The sequence below is a fragment of the Sphaerodactylus townsendi genome, linkage group LG16, assembly GCF_021028975.2.
Source record: "Sphaerodactylus townsendi isolate TG3544 linkage group LG16, MPM_Stown_v2.3, whole genome shotgun sequence".
NCBI lineage: Eukaryota > Metazoa > Chordata > Lepidosauria > Squamata > Sphaerodactylidae > Sphaerodactylus > Sphaerodactylus townsendi.
Window position 1 is genome coordinate 10,656,238 of NC_059440.1, and position 21,577 is coordinate 10,677,814.

The 21,577-nt window shown below is 51.5% G+C and overlaps 1 protein-coding gene across 1 annotated transcript in view; it reads left to right on the forward strand.

The window, feature by feature from the left end:
- BLTP2 (bridge-like lipid transfer protein family member 2) overlaps positions 1 to 21,577 on the forward strand; it is a 42,999-nt gene that overhangs the window by 13,596 nt on the left and 7,826 nt on the right. The window contains 21 exon segments of the mRNA XM_048518593.1: positions 1,965 to 2,170; positions 2,320 to 3,394; positions 3,634 to 3,825; positions 4,111 to 4,313; positions 5,111 to 5,229; positions 7,659 to 7,879; positions 8,474 to 8,664; positions 10,151 to 10,250; positions 10,348 to 10,550; positions 10,882 to 10,984; positions 10,987 to 11,172; positions 13,632 to 13,744; positions 13,746 to 13,796; positions 15,381 to 15,587; positions 16,187 to 16,286; positions 16,516 to 16,698; positions 17,452 to 17,573; positions 17,904 to 18,059; positions 18,190 to 18,311; positions 20,493 to 20,673; positions 20,754 to 20,840. Coding sequence (XP_048374550.1) covers positions 1,965 to 2,170; positions 2,320 to 3,394; positions 3,634 to 3,825; positions 4,111 to 4,313; positions 5,111 to 5,229; positions 7,659 to 7,879; positions 8,474 to 8,664; positions 10,151 to 10,250; positions 10,348 to 10,550; positions 10,882 to 10,984; positions 10,987 to 11,172; positions 13,632 to 13,744; positions 13,746 to 13,796; positions 15,381 to 15,587; positions 16,187 to 16,286; positions 16,516 to 16,698; positions 17,452 to 17,573; positions 17,904 to 18,059; positions 18,190 to 18,311; positions 20,493 to 20,673; positions 20,754 to 20,840 — 4,121 coding nt within the window.

Below are 21,577 nucleotides of genomic sequence, written 5' to 3' on the forward strand. Positions count from 1 at the left end.
GCAAATGCCTTAACAGTCCAGGTGCTCGGGAGCAGCAGCAGCAGAAGACCCTTGCTTTCACATCCTGCATGTGAGCTCCCAATGGCACCTGGTGGGCCACTGCGAGTAGCGGAGAGCTGGACTAGATGGACTCTGGTCTGATCCAGCTGGCTTGTTCTTATGTTCTTATGATCTGAGATTGCAAATGCCTTAACAGTCCAGGTGCTCGGGAGCAGCAGCAGCAGAAGACCCTTGCTTTCACATCCTGCATGTGAGCTCCCAATGGCACCTGGTGGGCCCTCTGCGAGTAGCGGAGAGCTGGACTAGATGGACTCTGGTCTGATCAGCTGGCTTGTTCTTATGTTCTTATGATCTCAGATTACACAAAATGCCTTATAGTCAGGTGCTTCAGGGCAGCAGCAGCAGAAGACCCTTGCTTTCACATCCTGCATGTGAGCTCCCAATGGCACCTGGTGGGCCACTGCGAGTAGCGGAGAGCTGGACTAGATGGACTCTGGTCTGATCAGCTGGCTTGTTCTTATGTTCTTATGATCTGAGATTGCAAATGCCTTAACAGTCCAGGTGCTCGGGAGCAGCAGCAGCAGAAGACCCTTGCTTTCACATCCTGCATGTGAGCTCCCAATGGCACCTGGTGGGCCACTGCGAGTAGCGGAGAGCTGGACTAGATGGACTCTGGTCTGATCAGCTGGCTTGTTCTTATGTTCTTATGATCTGAGATTGCAAATGCCTTAACAGTCCAGGTGCTCGGGAGCAGCAGCAGCAGAAGACCCTTGCTTTCACATCCTGCATGTGAACTCCCAAAGGCACCTGGTGGGCCACTCTGCAGTGTGAGGAGAGCTGGACTAGATGGACTCTGGGCTGATCAGCTGGGTTGTTCTTATGTTCTTATGATTCTGAGATTGCCAGCAATGCCTTTAACAGAAACCAGGTGCTCGGGAGCAGCAGCAGCAGAAGACCCTTGCTTTCACATCCTGCATGTGAACTCCCAAAGGCACCTGGTGGGCCACTGCGAGTAGCGGAGAGCTGGACTAGATGGACTCTGGTCTGATCAGCTGGCTTGTTCTTATGTTCTTATGAGGAATGCCCCTCAATCACCTAGGAGCATCCCTGGCACAGAACCACCATCGAATGCCAAGGAGCCTTCCCAATTAATTACTGAGGTGCCTGCAACGATGGGGTAATATATCTGTTCCGTGAGAAGGATTCAGCTGCGTTTCTCTGGTTTCGAAGCATTGGTTGGTGTTCTGTGCAATTCACATCAACGCAGTAAGGGTTTGAAAAAAAATTTAAAATAGGCCTGCTGAGCTAAGTAGAACATCCCTCCACAGTGGCAGTCTACCTCAGGTTACCAGTTGCTGAGAACTGTGGCCTTCACCCAAAGGCCTTCCAGCTGAATGCTCTCACCTGATCTAATTAGGGCACTTTTTATGGTCTCCTGCCCTATTTTTTTTCCCGCTTGAAATGATTGTTATCTGGCTTCCTGTTGGCCAGTGTGGTGTAGTGGTTAAGAGCAGGTGCTCTCTAATCTGGAGAACTGGGTTTGATTCCCCACTCTGCCCCTTGAGCTGTGCAGGCTTGTCTGGTTCATCAGATTAGCTTGTGCACTCCAACACATTCCAACTGGGTGACCTTGGGCTGGTCACAGTTCTTCGGAGCTTTCTCAACCCCACCCACCTCACAGGGTGTTTGTTGTGGTGGGGGCGGAGGGAGGGAAAGGAGATTGTAAGCCCCTTTGAGTCCCCTTACAGGGGAGAAAGGGGCGATGTAAATCCAAACTCTTCTTCTTCCTGTCTTCTAGAACTTCAGTCCAGAAAATACATTAGAATGAACCAAACTAGAACCACAATTTTCAATAAATAGAAACCCCCCCCCCCACTAAATTAACCAAATGTCCTGCGGTTGCTTCCCTGCTTGTAGCTTTGTCAAACATCTGAGCAGAATGAGATTTGTTTCCCTTTGACCAGGGGCGGCAGAGGTCCGTGTGGATACCCTGACTGTGCTCGGCAGTGCCGAGAGCTGTACCGTCAGTTTTCACGGGGTGGCGCTAGCCCTGGTGAAGAGCGTCACGGAAAAGATGCAGGCCTGCTGCAAAGCCCCGGCTATCCCGAACCCCGTGGCCAGCCTCTCTGCGTTGTCCGTCACATATCGTAGCAGCATTTGTTTCTTGGAGGTAACTGCTGGGAGCGTCTCCCCCTTTTCACTTCTAAGGGAGGAGGAAATGGTGGAATTGCAAGCCAAAGTTTTTTTGAGGGAGGGAGGGAGCGTGCGGACGGTGGGGCCAAGTTAACATGGGCTCTCCGCTGCCTTCTGTCTCCGTAGGTGCAGTGCGGAGAAAGCCTGGGCATCCTGTGGAGCCCACCTGACCACATGTACCTGTTTCATCACTTCCTGGCTACCCTGCAGTGTTACAAAATGCTCCAGGGCATGCTGCAGACCACACGTGCCCCGGCCCTTCAGGGCCCCGAAGGTACAGACGAGGCTTCCGGAACAGAGGGCTTCCCCTCCAAGAGGTTCCTCGGCCTCACGCTGGAGCTGAGCTCCCTTAAGGTGACGGCCTTTGTCTCCGAGATCCACTACCTGAGCCTGGCGGCCGAGCGGGTCCAGGTGAACCGGCATGGCGCCTCCCTCCACGCCTACTGCCCAGGCCTCGCCGCAGGCTTTGATGGCAACGGCATCTTCGCCTTCAAGGAGGTGGAAGTGCAGGCCTTGCCCGAACTGGAAGAGATGATACTGCACCGCGGGCCCTTCCCCGCGTTGACTTCCTTGCGTAACCGCGCCTGGGTCTTCTCCTGCTCCAGCGTGGCCGTGGAGTTTCCCTACCAGTACGACTTCTCCGCCACTCTGGACGAGGCGCTGGGCGTGCAGAAGTGGCTGAAGGGCCTCCACTACGCCAACCGGGACGCCGACCGCGAGCCGGTGCTGCCGCCGGATCTCCTCCTGAAGGTCCGGCAGTTCTCCTGGGTCTTCCTGGACGACGTCTTCGAGGTGAAGCTGCGGGACAACTACGAGCTGATGAAGGACGAGAGCAAGGAGAGCGCCAAGCGCCTGGCCCTGCTGGACGCCAAGGTGGCCGCCCTGCGCAAGCAGCACGGGGAGCTGCTGCCGGCCCGCAAGATTGAGGAGCTGTACGCCTCTCTGGAGAAGAAGAACATTGAGATCTACATCCAGCGCTCCCACCGCCTCTACGGCAACACGCCCATGCGCAAGGCCCTGCTCACCTGGACCTTGTCCGATCTCGAGCTGGTGGCCTTGGCCGACCAGTCCTTCCACGGGGCGGAACGTGTCCTGCAGCAGGTCCGGGAGCTGGATGATGTCAGCCCCTTCCCTCCTGAAGGCCTGGAGCTTATCACCCACTGGTGCCGCATGGTCAAAGGCAGCGTCAAGACCTTCCTTGGTCAGTGCTCGGGTGGGGCCCTACCTTTGCCAGCTAGCACCAGTCTGTTCTGTTGTATGTATGTCGAAAAAGTGTCTCCCAGAGCAACATTTGGGAATCAAACACTGCAGGAGACTAGATATATTTTTTTAAGGTTCTCCGCTCCTGATGGCTAGCACAGGGCAGGGCGCCTCGCGTGCCCTTTGTTCCCCTCTGTGACATCCCTCCAGTGACTTTTGCCCTTTTTTCCTCCCCCACAGTGCGTATCCGGGATTACCCCCGCTACTTGTTTGAGATCCGAGACTGGAGCCTGTCTGGGCGACTGGCGGGAGCCGAGCAACGGGGTCCGCCGTGTTCTCGCCGGCGGCAAGTGCTGCAGCTTGGGGCGCCGTGGGGGGACGTGACCGTGGAGAGGAACTTGCCCCCCTTGAAATTTTACCATGACTTCCACTGTAAGTCCTCAGGAGGAAGCAGCCGAAAGCCAGAGCACAGAGCGTGGGGGTGGGTGGGTGGGGGTGGGCAGCTTTTCTGCCCCCTGCAGTGCGATGGCTGAGTGAGTGAGTGAGTGAGTGAGTGAGTGAGTGAGTGAGTGAGTGAGTGAGTGAGTGAGTGAGTGAGTGAGTGAGTGAGTGAGTTAGTTAGTTAGTTAGTTAGTTAGTTAGTTAGTTAGTTAGTTAGTTAGTTAGTTAGTTAGTTTTTGGCCTCTGCCTGATCTGCGCTTTTCCCGTCGGGCGCAGCTGAGGTGTTCCAGTACACCATTGTGTGGGGGCCGTGCTGGGACCCTGCCTGGACGCTCATCGGGCAAGCCGTCGACCTGCTGGCCAAGCCCTCGGATGACCCCAGCCCTCCGCTGCCCTGGTGGGACAAGAGCCGCCTACTTTTCCACGGCAACTGGCGCATGGAGATCGAGCAGGCCAATCTCCACCAGGTGGCCACGGAGGTAAAGCCTGGGACGCAGAGCATACTTGCTAGCTCGTTTCAATGCTCGGCCGAGTGCTATGACATTTGGCAGATATAATAATATCCCCTATGACAGGGGACTGCAACCTGCGGCTCTCCAGATGTTCATGGACTACAAATCCCATCAGCCTTTGCCAGCATGGCCAATTGGTCCATGAACATCTAGAGAGCCGCAGCTTGCAGACCCCTTCCCTATGAGAATAGGCTATGCCAGTGTAAAATGGCTGTTGTTGTTGTTGTTGTTGTTGTTGTTGTTGTTGTTATTTATTGGATTTAATATACCGCCCTATCCCAGAAGGACATGTATTTTTAGAGTGTCCTGTCTATGATTCTCCACGCTCCATGTATATTCATCCCTTGATAGAGAGGTTAAATACTGACATGTCATCATCTCTTATGAACTCTCTACTCAATGGTTCTTGTGACCTTATCTGTGAAAATGTTGCGAGCTTTCTGAGGCATTACCCGGCTAAGCGTAATTATTCTCTGCAAAACAGTCATGGTTAATCTATTTCTTTCCGTGTTTTGTATATAGAGTCTGCATGTGGATACCTAATGCATATTTTAATGTATTTTAACGGGTTCGGTTAATAGATAAACATTCCCTATTTTTAAAAAATCCTGTCATTTATAATGCCAATAAAGGCTTCTGTCTGTCTGTAAAGCCTGGGGCGGGGTGCGTAGGCGGCCCAGAGGGAGCAGATGATGGGGAGGGGGGAGCTACAGGCTTGAAAGTGTCATCTCTGTCCCATTCTCGTGTTTGTCCGGGTGCTGCAGGACCCTTACAACACCACTGAGAACATGCACTGGGAGTGGAGCCGTCTTTCCTTTCATTGGACGCCCAGCCAGTTTGTCTTCCGGGGAGACTTGGATGTGAATGTCCGCACAGCCTCCAAGTGAGTGGGGGTTGCAGGCGTGGCGGGTGTATGACTTCATTTTATTTATTTATTTATTTATTTATTTATTTATTTATTTATTTATTTATTTATTTATTTATTTATTTATTTATTTATTTATTTATTTATTTATTTATTTATGGGATTTCTATACCGCCCAATCCCCAAAGGGCTCTGGGCGGTGTACAACATGGATTCCACATACAGTATATAAACAAAACCCCATTAAATTAAAATGTAACTTTAAAAGTTTAAATATTTAACACGCAGCAGTAATTCAGTAAAATGGCGGCCAGCAATGGCCTCAGATTGACAAACCTTCCTGCAAGGTGGGAACAAGACACAATGCCAAAAGTGTGGTCCCCTAGATGACAGGGTGTGGTCTTCTAAAACCGGAGGTCAATAGAGTAGATAGGCAGGCACTCTAATTCAGTGCCAGTACTCCAAAAGCCCTGTGTGTTCAAGTGAACAATCCTCAGTCTTACAGGCCCTGCGGAATTCACCAAGATCCCGCAGGGCCCGGACAGCTGGAGGGAGAGTGTTCCACCAGGCAGGGGCCAAGGCTGAAAAGGCCCTGGCCCGAGTGGAGGCCAGCCGCATCATTGAGGGTCAGTGATGCTCTGAATTTACGTGGTGCCGACTTGCCTGCTGGAGAGTTCTCGTCCTGTCCTGCACATGTGATTCTGGCAATGCTGGTGCCCTTTATCCAGCACTGCACTTGTCTAGCGCGTACCTGCATACTCTATGGTAGCCTGTGCCAAGGCTCCAGCTGCTGTCGCACAGTGCCAAAAGTGTGGGGACATCAGTGATGGAAAGGTCAGGGAGAAGAGTGGAGTCTCCTTCTTTCGAGGTCTTTAAAGAGAGCCTGGATGGTCATCTGTCAGGATTGCTTTAATTATGTGTTCCTGCACTGCAGAGGTTTGAACTTGAATGGTCCTTGAGGCATTGTTAGGGAATCCCCATTTTGAGGGTGGTTCCCGTTGTCCCATCGGGGAGGCAGGAAATGGCTTTTTCCCCCTTCCTGGTGGGCGGAACCACCGCTCGTCCTACAAACTCCTTCCCTTCCTCTCCCCACAGGGGACAGTTCAGGATATGTGGAAGGAGGCGAGGGTATCAGAAACCCCATTCTCCAGACTGAGTCCTGGCTGCTGATGTGGGAGAGGGTGGAAATCAAACGTGGTTCTCCAGAATCCACCGCTCTGAACCACACTGGCTCTCACGAGCCAGACAGGAAGAGGGTGTGGCTGACTCCGATCTGGAGAACCAGGTTTGTTTCCCTGCTCCTCCACATGAAGCCTGCTGGGGTGACCTTGGGCTAGTCCTAGTTCTCCCTCAGAACAGCCCCAACCATCTCATAAGATGCCTGCTGTGGGAAGAGGAAGGGGAAATGAAGTTAAGCCGCTTTGAGACTTCATTAAGGGTGAGAAAAATGGGGTATAAGAAGCTTCTATAAAAAGTCACAGTTCTTCAGAACATTCTCGGCCCCACCTGCCTCATAAGGTGACTGTTGTGAGCGGGGGGGGAAGGGATAGGAGAGAAAGGGGGGTATAAATCCAACTCTTCTTCTTCTTCTTCTTCTTCTTAAGCCACCTCGAGTCTCCTTACAAGAGAGAAAGGGGGGTATAAATCCAAACCCCTCCTCCTCCTCCTCCTCCTCTTCTTCTTCTTCTTCTTCTTCTTCTTCTTCTTCTTCTTCTTAAGCCACCTCGAGTCTCCTTACAAGAGAGAAAGGGGGGTATAAATCCAACTCTTCTTCTTCTTCTTCTTCTTCTTCTTCTTCTTCTTCTTCTTCTTCTTCTTAAGCCACCTTGAGTCTCCTTACAAGAGAGAAAGGGGGGTATAAATCCAAACCCCTCCTCCTCCTCCTCCTCTTCTTCTTCTTCTTCGTCTTCTTCTTCTTCAAGCCACCTTGAGTCTCCTTACAAGAGAGAAAGGGGGGTATAAATCCAACTCTTCTTCTTCTTCTTCTTAAGCCACCTTGAGTCTCCTTACAAGAGAGAAAGGGGGGTATAAATCCAAACTCCTCCTCCTCCTCCTCCTCCTCTTCTTCTTCCACTTCTTCCACTTCTTCTTCTTCTTCTTCTTCTTCTTCTTCTTCTTCTTCTTCTTCTTCTTCTTCTTCTTCTTCTTCTTCTTCTTCTTCTTCTTCTTCTTCTTCTTCTTCTCCTTTTCCTCTTCTTCTTCTTCTTCTTCTTTCTTTCTTCTTCTTTATAAAGCCACCCGAGTTCTTGTTGTGTTATAGGGCAGTAGAAATCCAAAACCTTTCGTTGCTGCTGCCTTTTAGGCCCAGTTGCCACATTTCAAAGCTAATGTGGGTCATGGGAGTCCCAGGAACTGGCAGGATTGTTGAAGGTCGAGGGGGGATGCTACGGGACAGCCGCCTGGAGACTCGGGCCAGGGGGTCACTTTCCCTCTCCCTGCTCCCCCAGATACGACGACTGCTGCTTCCTCCATCTGCCCCAGCTGTGCATGACGCTGGATCTGACGTGGTTGTGCCACGGGAACCCCCACGACCACCACAGCGTGGAAGCGCGCCCCTGAACTCGTGCCTGAAGCGCCTCAGGGCTGGCAGCACGCATTCCCACCGGCGCGTTTCCGGCCCGCAGCCTCAACCTCTCCATCCGCATGGATCTGACGCGGCACAGCGGGGGTGCGTACCGCTGCCTTGTGGACACAGGGCGGCTCTCCTCGACGGCGACGGATGCTTTCTTCTGGGTTTACATCTTCCTTTTTATCGCATGACTGCTGGGCTTGGGGCTGTGCAGTTTCAAGCCGAAATCTGCTCAGCCAGTCCTGCGTTCCGATTACGCCCAAAAGCTGAGCTGTGAATTGCTCCCAAGCAGCATCCCGAATCGGACGGCCCTGGCCTTGGGTGGCGCGGTCACCCCTTGGGTGGCAACCCTGTTGGGCTGGACAGCGAGCCCCTTCCCCTTTCACATCCGAGAGCCAGCATGGTGTCGTGGTTAAGAGCAGGTGCGCTCTAATCTGGAGGAACCGGGTTTGATTCCCCGCTCTGCCCCTTGAGCTGTGGAGGCTTATCTGGTGAACTAGATTAGCTTGTGCACTCCAACACATGCCAGCTGGGTGACCTTGGACAAGTCATAGCTCTTCAGAGCTCTCTCAGCCCCACCCACTTCACAGGGTGTTTGTTGTGGGTGGGGGAAGGGAAATTGTAAGCTCCTTTGAGTCTCCTTAAAGAAGAGAAAGGGAGGATATAAATCCACACTCTTCTTTGGCCCCACAGAGCCCTCCCAGCCCCGCATCCTGCTCTACAGCAGCACCCTCCGCTGGATGCAGAACTTCTGGGCCATCTGGACCAGCGTCACCCGGCCCATCTGCCGCGGGAAGCTCTTCGGCAACATGAAGCCCAGCAAAAAGAAGCTGGGGCAGCACTACCGGCAGCTCTCCTTCACCGCCCGCTTCCCCAAGCTCCAGGTGAGGCTCCCTTTTCCTCGTGCGTCCCTCCTTGCTGGATTGCGTGGTTGTACTTCATTCATAACCTTGCTTTCTCCCCAATGGACAGCCCAAAGCATCTGACACCTGCCTCTTCTTTCCTCCGTTTTATCCTCACGACAGCAATCCTGCAAAGTAGGTTGGGCTGAAAGTGTGTATGCGTGACTGGGCTGCAGTCACTCGGCAGGCTTCTGTGCCACAGTGTGGATTCGAATCTGGCTCTCCCAGATTGTAGTTTGATGCTGCAACTGTTACACCACGCTGCCTGTTCTTGTCTTCGATGACTGCTTCCTCTCCTGTTGAAGTAAAAAGAAGAAAGAAGAAGAGTTGGATTTATATCCTCCTCCCTTTCTCTCCTGCAGGAGACTCAAAGGGGCTTACAATCTCCTTGCCCTTCCCCCCTCACAACAAGCACCCTGTGAGGTAGGTGGGGCTGAGAGAGCTCCGAGAAGCTGTGACTAGCCCAAGGTCACCCAGCTGGCGTGTGTGGGAGTGCACAGGCTAATCTGAATTCCCCAGATAAGCCACCACAGCTCAAGTGACAGAGCGGGGAATCAAACCTGGTTCCACCAGATTAGAGTACACCTGCTCTTAACCACTATGCCACTGCTGCTCCTCTGCAGATGATGCCAGTGATGCCTTTCCACTGTGGCAACCTGGCTTTATGTTGTTGTAGGGGAATTGTTAGCTTGAGAGCCAGCAGCGTGGTGTAGTGGTTAAGAGCGGGTGGCTTCTAATCTGGAGAACCGGGTTTGATTCCCCACTCCTCCACCTGAGTGGCAGAGGCTTGTCTGGTGAACCAGATGTGTTTCCACACTCCTACATTCCTGCTGGGTGACCTTGGGCTAGTCACCGTTCTCTCTGAACTCTTTCAGCCCCACCTACTTCACAAGGTGACTGTTGTGGGGAGAGGAAGGGAAAGGAGCTTGTCAGCCACCTTGAATCTCCTTACAGGAGAGAAAGGTGGAGTATAAACCCAAACTCTTCTTCTTCTGTCCTTCAGCCAGTGTCACCCCAAGAGAGAGGAGCAGAAGTGGCGTAGGAGGTTAAGAGCTCGTGTATCTAATCTGGAGGAACCGGGTTTGATTCCCAGCTCTGCCGCCTGAGCTGTGGAGGCTTATCTGGGGAATTCAGATTAGCCTGTGCACTCCCACATACGCCAGCTGGATGAATCTTAAGCTAGTCACAGCTTCTCGGAGCTCTCTCAGCCTCCACCCAACTTCCACAGGGTAAGTTTGTTGTGAGGGTGGCAGGGCAAGGAGATTGCAAGCCCCTCTGAGTCTCCTGCAGGAGAGAAAGGGGGGATATAAATCCAAACTCCTCCTCCTCTTCTTCTTCTTCTTCTTCTTCTTCTTCTTCTTCTTCTTCTTCTTCTTCTTCTTCTTCTTCTTCTTCTTCTTCTTCTTCTTCTTCTTCTTCATTCCAACTGTTGCAAGAAAATCTTCTGATTCTCCCTCTGCTTCCCCAGGTGCATTATTGGGCCTCCTTCGCCCAGCAACGTGGCATCCAACTGGAATGTGCCCAGGGGCACATCTTCACTCGTGGCACCCAGCGGCTCATTCCCCAGGGTGAGTGGGCAGGGTTGGAAGGAACTGGGCGGTTGGCAGTCTCCCCTGGCGCACCTGGCGGCGGCGGTCCTGCTTTAACAGCCTGCCCTGTCCGCAGCTGGCACCGTGATGCGGCGCCTCATCTCCGAGTGGAGCATCACCCAGATGGTAAGCGACTTGAGCCTGGTCACGGTGCACCTGATGGCCTCCACCTGCGACGAGAACGCAGACCACCGCCTCGACCTGCTGGTGAAGAAGACCCACCTGTTGAGTCTCTCGTCCCTCACCTATCAGCGCCACAGTGCCCGCACGGCCGAGGAGGTACTGCTTTCCTCTTTTCCTGGCCGAAACGGTGCCAGGACAACGGCACTTCCCTGCAGACTGTCCCTAACCCTTTTCCTCCCCCCCCTCACAACAAACACCCTGCGTGGTAGATGGGGTTGAGAGAGCTCAGAAGAACTATGACTAGCCCAAGGTCACCCACCTGGTGTGTGTTGGAGTGCACAGGCTAATCTGAATTCTCCCGATAAGCCTCCTCCGCTCAAGCGGCGGAGCAGGGAATCAAACCCAGTTCCTCCAGATTAAAGTACACCTGCTCTTAACCACTACGCCACTGCTACTCCTTCACATGTCTCTTCCCCCCATCTAGGAGCCGTTTCTCACAAGGGATGGAGACCCACGCCTTTCACACTCTCACCAGCTGTAAGCAGTTGGTCTCATGTGGCTCTCCCTGAATCACCAGTCTAAATCAGACATCATTTTGGCCTCTACGATGGCTACAAGAAGGCCGCAGTGCTCAAGCGCAACCTCTCCACGGAGGCGATGAAAGGCCTCAAGATTGACACCCAGCTGCCCACCAAGAAGCTCAAGCGGGGGCCACTCCCCAGCCCTCAGCCTCCGCTGCGTGCCAGCCACAACCGGACAGAGCGAAGCCCCTCTGGAGGTGAGGAGTGGGAGGGGGTGAGAGCCTTCCTGGCAATTGGGGGTGACAACTGTGAGCCCCCGGCTGTCTCCTTCGGGTTTTAGTGCCATGCATTTGGGGCCCTATGGAGTGCCTGCCTTCCATATATGATTTTCAGACCCACTCCTGCTTTTGAAATCCCCCACCTGTAGGCTTTTTTTGGCTGGGTTGTGTGGGGGCAAGGTCCAAAGAGAAGGTGTCTGGGCTGGATGGGCAAAGCGAGTTTGGAAGATCAGTTAACAGAAGAGGGGCAGGGGTCAGCCAGAAGGAGGGGTAGAGATGCTCTGATGGACTGTAGAAGGAATAGCTCAGAAATTCAGCCCTTGACTATAAATGGAAATCAAGTAGAGCGGATGGCTAGTTTTAAATTTCTGGGCGTTATGATTAAAGAGGACTTGACCTGGGGCGTACAGACTGCCGCGGTGGTTAAGCTGGGCCAGCGTCTGTAAGACTGTACCATTCTGAGACTCCAGCAGACAACAGTCCGAATGGAAAACTCCTGGTGTCCTTTTATTGCTGTGCTACAGAGAGTGTCTTAACCTACTGCATCTGTGTATGGTTCTCCAGTTGCACAGTGGCAGATAGGAGGGCGCTCCAAAGGGTGATCACTACTGCACAGAGGATTATCGGCCGCCCTCCCCCCTCCTTGGAAGACCTCTATACTTCCCGAAGTCGAAAGCAAGCCCATTATTCTGAGAGACCAGCTTCATCCAGTACACTCTCTTTTTGAACCGTTACCATCCCGCAGACTTATACAGGTTCATCAAAATCCAGAATAAAGAGGCTTAGAGACAGCTTCTACTCTAGAGCTGTGGCGATGCTGAACTCCGTGGCTTCGTGTTGATGTGTTTGGGGCTGTGTAGGGATGGGTGGAGGAAGGGGAAAGTGAGGATGGGGTATGAGTCTGAAATTGTGTGCATCGAGGAATGCTGCTGTAAATTTCATTGTGCGTGCACAATGACAATAAATGCTTATGCTTATGCTTATGAAGTGTAGGTCCCGGTGGAGCAAGGGGCATTGTGGAAAGGGAGAATGGGATGCAGCCTTGAGTTTCCAGAAAGGCCGGGTATAAATAGGATAAGCATACGAATTTAGAGAACCTGCACGGTATAGTGGTTAAAGTGTATGACTAGGACCTGGGAATCCCATTTCCAAATCCCTATTCATGCTGTGGAAGTTTGTTGGGTGACCTTGGGCCCATCACACACACTGAGTCCTGATCCTGGCTAATATTTTGATGGGAGACCTCCGAGAAATACCAAGCTCATGCAACAGGGGCAGGCCATGGCAAACCACCTCCAAACATCCCTTCCTTTGAAAAACCTGCAGGGGTCGCTATAAGTCAGCTGCGACTTGACGGCAGAAACAAAGAACATTTTTAAATAGGTGCCAATGGGACAACTTGGGTGCTGAGTGCGGGCTGTGTAAGAGCCAGCGTTGTGTAGTGTTTAAGAGCAGGTGGATTCCAACCTGGAGAACTGGGTTTGATTCCCCACACCGCCACCTGAGTGGCAGAGGCCTATCTGGTAGACCAGGTGTGTTTCCACACTCCTGCATTCCTGCTGGGTGACCTTGGGCTAGTCACAGTTCCCTCAGGACTCTCTCAGCCCCACCTACCTCACAAGGCGTCTGTTGTGGGGAGAGGGTCATCTCCCAGTGAGGGAGAGGCTGCAGCTGCTAGGACCCCTTTGGCTCGGAGAGGAGACGCCTGGAGGGGGATATGATTAACCTCTATAAAATGATGCATGGGGTAGGACAATGTTGACAGAGAGAATTTTTTCTCTCTTTCTCACAATACTAGAAAACCAGGGGGCATCTATTGAAAATGCTTAAAAGAATTAGGACTAATAAAAGGAAACACTTCTTCACGCAACGTGTGATTGGTGTTTGGAATATGCTGCCACAGGAGGTGGTGATGGCCACTAACCTGGATAGCTTTAAAAAGGGTTTGGGCAGATTTATGGAGGAGAAATCAATCTATGGCTATCAATCTTGATCCTCCTTGATCTCAGATTGCAAATGCCTTAGCAGACTAGGTGCTCAGGAGCAGCAGCAGCAGAAGGCCATTGCTTTCACCTCCTGCCTGTGAGCTCCCAAAGGCACCTGGTGGGCCACTGCGAGTAGCAGAATGCTGGACTAGATGGACTCTGGTCTGATCCAGCAGGCTAGTTCTTATGTTGTTATGTTCTTAGGAAGGGAAAGGAGCTTTTATGCCCCTTACAGGAGAGAAAGGTAGAGTATAAATCCAAACTCCTCCTTTTCCTCCTTCGCTGCCACCACAACCAACACCGCAGGAACTGTCTTGCTCAGTCCTGCCCATGCTGACATGTGTAGGCTGGCTGGTTGTGAAGTCTGGGTTCCCACCCCTCTGCACCCAGGCCTTCCACTTCTAGGCCACTTGTCAAGCCAGCCATGATGTAACTCCCCCGCCTCCCTTCCAGGCGCCTACATGCTGCAGAAGCTCATTGAAGAGACGGACAAGTTCGTGGTCTTCACGGAGGAGGAGTCCGGGGTGAAATAATGAAGTTTAAGTGGATCGTCACCTGCCAAGATCCCACTCCATTATCTTCAACCGCAACTGCCTTATTGAACTCGTCAACTGCCAGGTGTGTCGCTCTGGGCCTTGCTGTTGGAGTGGGGAGCCCGGAGCCTCTGGGCTGGGGGCAGAGCTCTTCCTCACCTGTGCAGAGTTTCCTGTTCCCTGCCCCTTCTGCATTGGGTTGCCAGATGAATGGCAGCTATTGGGCCAAAAGGGTCTGCTTAGCCCAGATACTGTGAACATAGAAGTTCAGTTCTCTGTGTAAGGAACCTCAAAGGACTCGAAACATAGTAACTGAGTTCAGTTCTTTATTTCATAAACTTCAATGATCGCAATACACGGAATGCGGATTCTGACTTTCCCGGGTTCAACGTGTCGCTTTTATGGACACGGCGGCCCCCCTCCCCAACTCCCAAGCACAATTCCCACGACAGAGCGAAAACAGACTTCAAACACACACATGATAAGCGCAGCAAGGTTAAAGGCAGTAACCATCTCGGGCACACAGCCCAGAGCGTGGAATGTGCCAAGGTCAGGATGGCAGAGCAGAAACTCACATCAACCACCATCCTTACACTCTGGCTGTCATGGCTAATACATCTTAAAGCAGGGCTTAGCTTCACAGTTCATGCCTTTTTCTTTAAAGGAAAAGGTTGGCCCCCTATAAATCTGTGTCTAAGAAGAAAAAGAGTTGGATTTATATCCACCACCCCCTTTCTCTCCTGTAAGGAGACTCAAAGGGGCTTACAAACTCCTTACCCTTCCCCCCTCACAACAAACACCCTGTGAGGTAGGTGGGGCTGAGAGAGCGCCAAAGAACTGTGACTAGCCCAAGGTGGCACAATTAACCCTCCCTTTTCTACTAACAAGACTTCACCTTGTGAGAAGAGAACCCTGCTGGATCGGACCAGGCCAGCGTCCTGTATCACACAGCAGCCAGTCAATACCTCTGCAGGTCTGCCAACAGGGCATAAAACTTTTTTGGCTCGGTGTGTCAAACATTTAAAAAATACCTAACATGGCTGCTAATGTGTCACCCCCCTCCAAATAAAAGAGAAACAATTCTTTACATAGTCATTATTTTTTAAAAATATATAGTGCTGTATAAAGAAACATAATTATAAAAACGACCCACACTCAAACAGGGAGAATAATTGTTCTCGAGTGTTGGTGAACACTTGCGTGTCATCCAAAATGTCTTGGCGTGTCACGTTTGACATGTGTGTCATAGGTTCGCCGTCACTAGCATAGAGGCTGAGGTCTTCCCTTGATGTCACTTCCGGGCACTCATAGTATCCCCTTGGGATTAGTTCCATTTTTAACCCTAATATGCTGGTGGCCCTTGACCTACATCTTGGTCCTGAGATCTCCTGTGCAAAGCTGCTCCAGAGTCAGGGGACCACCATGTCTTCAAGACGGGAGCGAACCACATCTCAGCCACGATGAGGAGGCTCACTATTTTTGTGTCCCGTCTCCCCTGGTTAGTTGGTGGCCTTTGACCCAGCATCTTGGTCCCAGGATCTCATGCGCTATGGACACCCTTTGCTGTGGTCCATTGGGGAATCACTGTCTCCCGCATTACAAAGTGAACTACATCTCAGCAAATGAGGAGGAGGCTCTCACAATGCTCTCGGGATTTCCTGCTGTCCAGATGGTCCTTCGCGGAGCGGAGACGGAGGGCTGCGTGATCGTCTCGGCCGCCAAGGCCCAGCTGCTCCAGTGCCAGCACCACCCGGCCTGGTATGGGGATACGCTCAAGCAGAAGACCTCCTGGACGTGCCTGCTGGATGGGATGCAGTACTTCGCCACCACTGAAAGCAGCCCTTCGGAGCACGAGGATATGCAGCTCTGGCTGGAGGTGAGCAAAAGAAATGGGGGCCGGAGGGGGGTGGGGGTTGCTTCATTGCTGCTACTCCCCTTGGAGGCAGGAAACAAACTGGAGAACGAGGGGTGGTTTTGCCCACCAAGAAGGGGGGGGAAGTAATTTCCTGCCTCCCCGATGGGACAATGGGAACCACCACAAGATGTTCTCTGTACGCTCAGAGGAGAAGGAGCCTTTGTGGGTAAGTACCAATGGTCGTACCAATGGTTTTTCAGCCCTGAACCCCCACCTGGTGGAATGAGCTCCCTAGTATGATCAGGGCCCTGTGGGACATTGCGGAATTCCGCGGGGCCTGCAAGACGGAGCTCTTCCGCTGAGCTTTTATTTGTTGCCAGCCAGCCTGAGTACACTCGCTAACCTCCCATGGGTGTCGTTTGGATGTTTTTATCGCCATCTATTTTTGCTACGCTGTATTTTCAACCGGTTGTTATTGTTTTAACTGTTTTACACTGGTTTTATTCTGTTTTAAATGTTGTTGTTGCCGCCCCGAGCCCCTTGGGGAAGGGGGGGGGGGCAAGTACAAATGTAAATAAATAAAAGTAAATCAATGTAGGAACACGCTTCTCTGTCCTCAGGTCAAGAACATCGAGGAGCACCGACAGCGAAGCCTGGACTCTGTGCAGGAGCTGATGGAAAGCGGGCAAGCGGTGGGTGGAATGGTGAGCACTACCACAGGTCAGTGTACCAAAGGGAAGAGGGAGGCCCAGGAGGGAGAATCGGGGCCTGTGCTTGATCCATGGGGGAAGTCGGTCATCAGCTGAGCTGGGAGGCCCAAGCCCCGTCTGGCAGCCTGCCTTTTTGCTTGGATCTTGCAGGCACCGTCCCTCTGGGCCGTTTGTCTGTGCAAGACCCTCCCCAGCTGCTTGGCTGTAACCCTCTGTCCTGTAACCCTCACTCCCCTTAGACTGGAACCAGCCCCACGAGGTTCAGCCGACGCAGCAAGTCCAGCGGATCATCTCGCGTTGCAGCTGCCGGATGTACTACATCAGCTACAGCCACGACATCAACCCGGAGTTGGCCGCCCAGATCCAGCCGCCCCAGCTGCCTGCGAACCAGGACAAGGACGACTTGCTCAAGAAGCAGGAGGGTGAGGTGGGGGGCGGGGCAGGAGGGGTTTTGAACCCTTGGCACGCATAGGCAACTCTTTTCTCCTGATCTATATCAGGCAGGGTGGGGGAGAGGGGGAAAATGATGGTGCAGAGTGTTGCGAACCCGAGGGAAATACCAGAGGCCGGGACGGATCTCCTCTTTAAAATTATGCATGGGTTAGGAAATGTTGACACAGAGAAATTGTTCTCTCTTTCTCACAATACTAGAACCAGGGGGCATACATTGAAAATGCTGGGGGGAAGAATTAGGACTAATGAAAGGAAACACTTCTTCGCACAATGTGTGATTGGTGTTTGGAATATGCTGCCACAGGAGGTGGTGATGGCCACTAACCTGGATAGCTTTAAAAAGGGCTTGGACAGATTTATGGAGGAGAAGTCGATCTCTGGCTACCAATCTTGATCCTCCTTGATCTCAGATTGCAAATGCCTTAGCAGACCAGGTGCTCAGGAGCAGCAGCAGCAGAAGGCCATTGCTTTCACATCCTGCATGTGAGCTCCCAACGGCACCTGGTGGGCCACTGCGAGTAGCAGAGTGCTGGACTAGATGGACTCTGGTCTGATCCAGCAGGCTAGTTCTTATGTTCTTAGTGGTCTTTTTCAGCATTTCAACTGGGACATTTCAACTCTTGTAGTCTCTTGCTTGTAGTGAATGTTCCGTGAGCTGTTTCCACTGGGCTCTTCCCAGCCGACATCCCTTTACTCTTCCTCTCTTCCCTTGCTGTTTCCAGGGGCTGCGGATACCTTCACTCTCATCCACCATGACCTGGAGATCTCCACCAATCCCGCCCAGTATGCCATGATCCTTGATATCGTCAACAACCTCCTGCTGCACGTGGAGCCCAAGCGCAAGGTGATGTCGGGAAAGGGGCTTCCCCCGTTTTCCCCAAGCCAACACAGCGCTTTGACAGGGGCAGTGTCCATGGGAGGTGACTGCGTGGCATGTGCAATAGTATCTCTGTCCTTAGGATGTGGGGAGACTTGGGTTGCATTCCCCATTCTACTTGCTGGGTGAGCTTGGGCCAGTTCCAGGGTCTCAGCCTAGCCTACCTTGCAGGGATGTTTTGGGAGCATTCAGCCACTTTGAGATGATTGGTCGGAGGACAGCAGGCGAGAGTACACAGATTGCGCCACTGGGCTGCCCCTTTGCTGACGCCAGACCTTCTTCCTTCTCCCCCTCCAGGAGCACAGCGAGAAAAAGCAGCGCGTCCGCTTCCAACTGGAGATCTCCAGCAACCCCGAGGAGCAGCGCAGCAGCATTCTGCACCTGCAGGAGGCCGTCCGCCAGCACGTGGCTCACATCCGGCACCTGGAGAAGCAGATGTACTCCAACATGAAGGTGACTGACCCCCCCCCCCCCCGGCCGCTGTGCCTTGGCTGCCTCGTGTCTTTGGGAGGGGCCGAGGGGTGGGGCTGACTCGTCTTCTCCCCGTGAAGGCTTCCTCTCCCCTTTCCCCTCCCCTCGGCAGTCCCTGCAGGGCGACAGCAGGAACGAGGCTCTGCTGGAGGCCAATCAGCAGCTGCAGCAGCAACTAAGCAGGGAAAAGGCGGAACTCCAGCGGGAGAGCGAGGAGCTGAATATCCTCATCAGGTACGGGGCGGGGGCTCAGGGAGCAGGCCGGGCTGGGATTGGGCTCCAGTCGGGAGATGAGAGGGTGTCTAGTTCTGCCTCCGTGCTACCCGTGGCGGCTGAAAGAAGTTCTTGGCTTTCCTTCCAGAGCTTCTCCGGATCTGTTTAGCCCAAGCACCTGTCCATGCATCGTTTAATTTTTTGATGTTTAATTCAATAGTTATTTTATTATGTTTATTTAGTGTTTTATTTAGTGTTTAAGTTTCTTTGTCCATACTATTCAGTATATATACACATATATTCTTTTTTACACATATATCATTGCCTCCTTGTTATAAATCCAAACAAATTCATACACAATGATTGTATTCATCCGATCAATATACCATGTTTCCCCGAATATAAGACAGTGTCTTATATTATAAGACAGTGTCTTATATTAATTTTTGCTCCCAAAGATGCGCTATGTCTTATTTTCAGGGGATGTCTTATATTTCTGTATTCTGTTTGTCAGGCATGCTTCCAAACAAAAACTTTGCTACATCTTACTTTTGGGGGATGCCTTATATTTCGCACTTCAGCAAAACCTCCACTACGTCTTATTTTCCGGGGATGTCTTATATTCAGGGAAACAGGGTAGCATGAAATAATCAGTTTATAAATTCAATAGTCCATAACGCATGGTTCAACAAATTGAATAATCCATGTCTTCAATATTTTTTATATCTGTGCATTTTCATGATAATATAATCCATTTCCATTCCATCAATGTCTCATAAAGAATAATCATTCTCCATATTGTAAATACTTCCTGCAATCCATGGAGAATATTGAATTTATAAACTGATTATTTCATGCTATATTGATCGGATGAATGCAATCATTGTGTATCAATTTGTTTGGATTTATAAGGAGGCAATAATATATGTGAAAAAAAGAATATATGTGTATATATACTGGATAATTTGACTCTCTGCCCGTTTAGTGTGTGACACGACTATTTGCTTACCTACTTAAAACGTTACACACATTGATTGTTTGTTTGTTTAAGTTTCTTTGTCCACCCTCTTTCCTGTGTTTCTAAACTAATTTCTCTATTTAAACCTTGCGACCATCTGACCGCGCAGTGTTTTAACTTGCTCATCTGTTGATCCGATTTGGAGAATATTTTTATATGATAGTTTTACCACTTTTAATCTTTTCCCGAAATCAGATTCTTCCGACTCGAATTCTTTCACTTAATCTGTCTGAAATTTCTCCATAATCTGATGGGATTGGTACCAGTGGCATTCCTGATCGTTTACGTTAATGTCCTGTCTTTCGTTTTAAATCTGCCCCTCCAATCCTCCTTGTCCAATCAATACATCGTACAACTTAACTTTTGTAATTTTTTATTTGAATTTTTAAATTATATTTATATGTATATTAGTGAGTCAGTGAGTGTTGTATGCCAGCCTTCCCTATGGCTTAGGGTGGCTTCCTTTAGGGTGGCATGGTTAAGAGCAGGTGGATTCTAATCTGGAGAACTGGGTTATCTGGTGAGCCAGATGTGTTTCTGCACTCCTACATTCCTGCTGGGTGAGCTTGGGCTAGTCACAGTTCTTCGGAGCTCTCTCAGCCCTGCCTACCTCACAAGGTGTCTGTTGTGGGAAGAGGAAGGGAAAGGAGCTTGTAAACCACCTTGAGTCTCCTTACAGGAGAGAAAGGTGGGGTATAAATCCAGACTCCTCCTCCTTTTCTTCTTCTTCCTCCTCTTCCTCTTCATACATAAAATGGCAACTGTACACAGTAAATATGTTAGAAGTCCCATCATGAAGATTTGGGACCGGGCTTGGCATGTAACTGGGAGAGTCAGCCTAGGGCAGCAGTTAGATTGCGTAACTAGGAACCGGAAGACCCGAGTTCGACTTCCCACTCTTTCATGGAAGCTTTCTTGGTGACCTTGGGCTGGTCACACACACACTCAGTCCTGACCTACCTCACAGGGTTGTTGTGCAGATAAAAAAGGAGGAGAGGAGAACGTTGCAAGCGACTTTGGTTCCTGGTTGGAGCAAAGGGTGCGGTAAAAATAAAAGGATGACAAATGATTGGTTTGAGCTAAAAGGGCGGCAGGGTGGTGGCTTAGTCAGCTTCAATGGTGCCCATACCTTTGTCCAATCTCCAAGCCTCCAACATGTCATTGTGGGCCTGGCCGCATTGCAGGTGCTTTAAAGATTTCCAGCTTCAACGTGCCAACAAGATGGAACTGCGCAAGCAACCGGAGGACGTCAGCGTGGCCCGGCGCACCGAGTTCTACTTCGCCCAAGCCCGATGGCGCCTCACCGAAGAGGACGGGCAGCTGGGCATTGCCGAGCTGGAACTCCAGCGCTTCCTTTACAGCAAGGTAGCTCCCGGTGCAGAGGAGCAGGGGAGGGTGCGGAGCGGCAAGCGGCGGGCACAGCTGGCCTGACCCTTCTTTTGCAGGTGAACAAGTCGGATGACACCGCTGAGCACCTCCTGGAACTGGGCTGGGTCACCATGAACAACCTTCTGCCCAACGCTATTTACAAGGTGGGTTGCAGAGGGATCAGGATCCGAAACTAGGGGAGAGGGTGGTAGCATGTGAGCCAGAGCTGGGTCCCGGAAGTCTTGCGGAATGGCAGAAATGCATGTTGATCAAGGAATACGTGGAAACATCTGAGGCTGGCCCGTGCAGTTTAAAACCCCTAATCTACAGGCCCTCAACGTGATGCCCATGGCACCCATCCAACACCTTTCTGGTGCCTGCCAAGAGGCTTTTGGAAGCAGGTGGGTCCAAGCGGGATGTTTGCCCAGCAAAACGTCTGATTAACTACTGAGGATCTGATTGGCTGTGCAAGTTTTTTTAGAACGTTGCTTTGGCAGCAGCTGATACCACAGCACAAGGCTCTGCTCTGTGTTACCGAAGATCAGCTGCGCCAATCATTTTGCGGCTGGCTCTGCTACCCAAAGTTGGCTGTGTCCGCTTTCGGTCGGGGAAAAGAGCTTTGGCGACAGGTCTGCGAGAGAGGGGTAACTGAGCTCTGTAACCTGTGTTTATGGAGATGGTCCCAGTGGAATTTCTTCAGTAAAGAGGCTGGTGTAGAGAAGGAAGAGTTGTGTTAATAAAATAATGAAAAAACAAGCAGTGAACACACACAGACAAGGCAACTAAGAGCTAACTAAGAGAGTTAGAGCTAACTAAGACAGGAAGTTGGGTAGGGTTTCAGCTACGGGTGATATTTACCAGTCCTGTAGAGGTAAAGGTCTAACACTGTGGTGGCGAACCT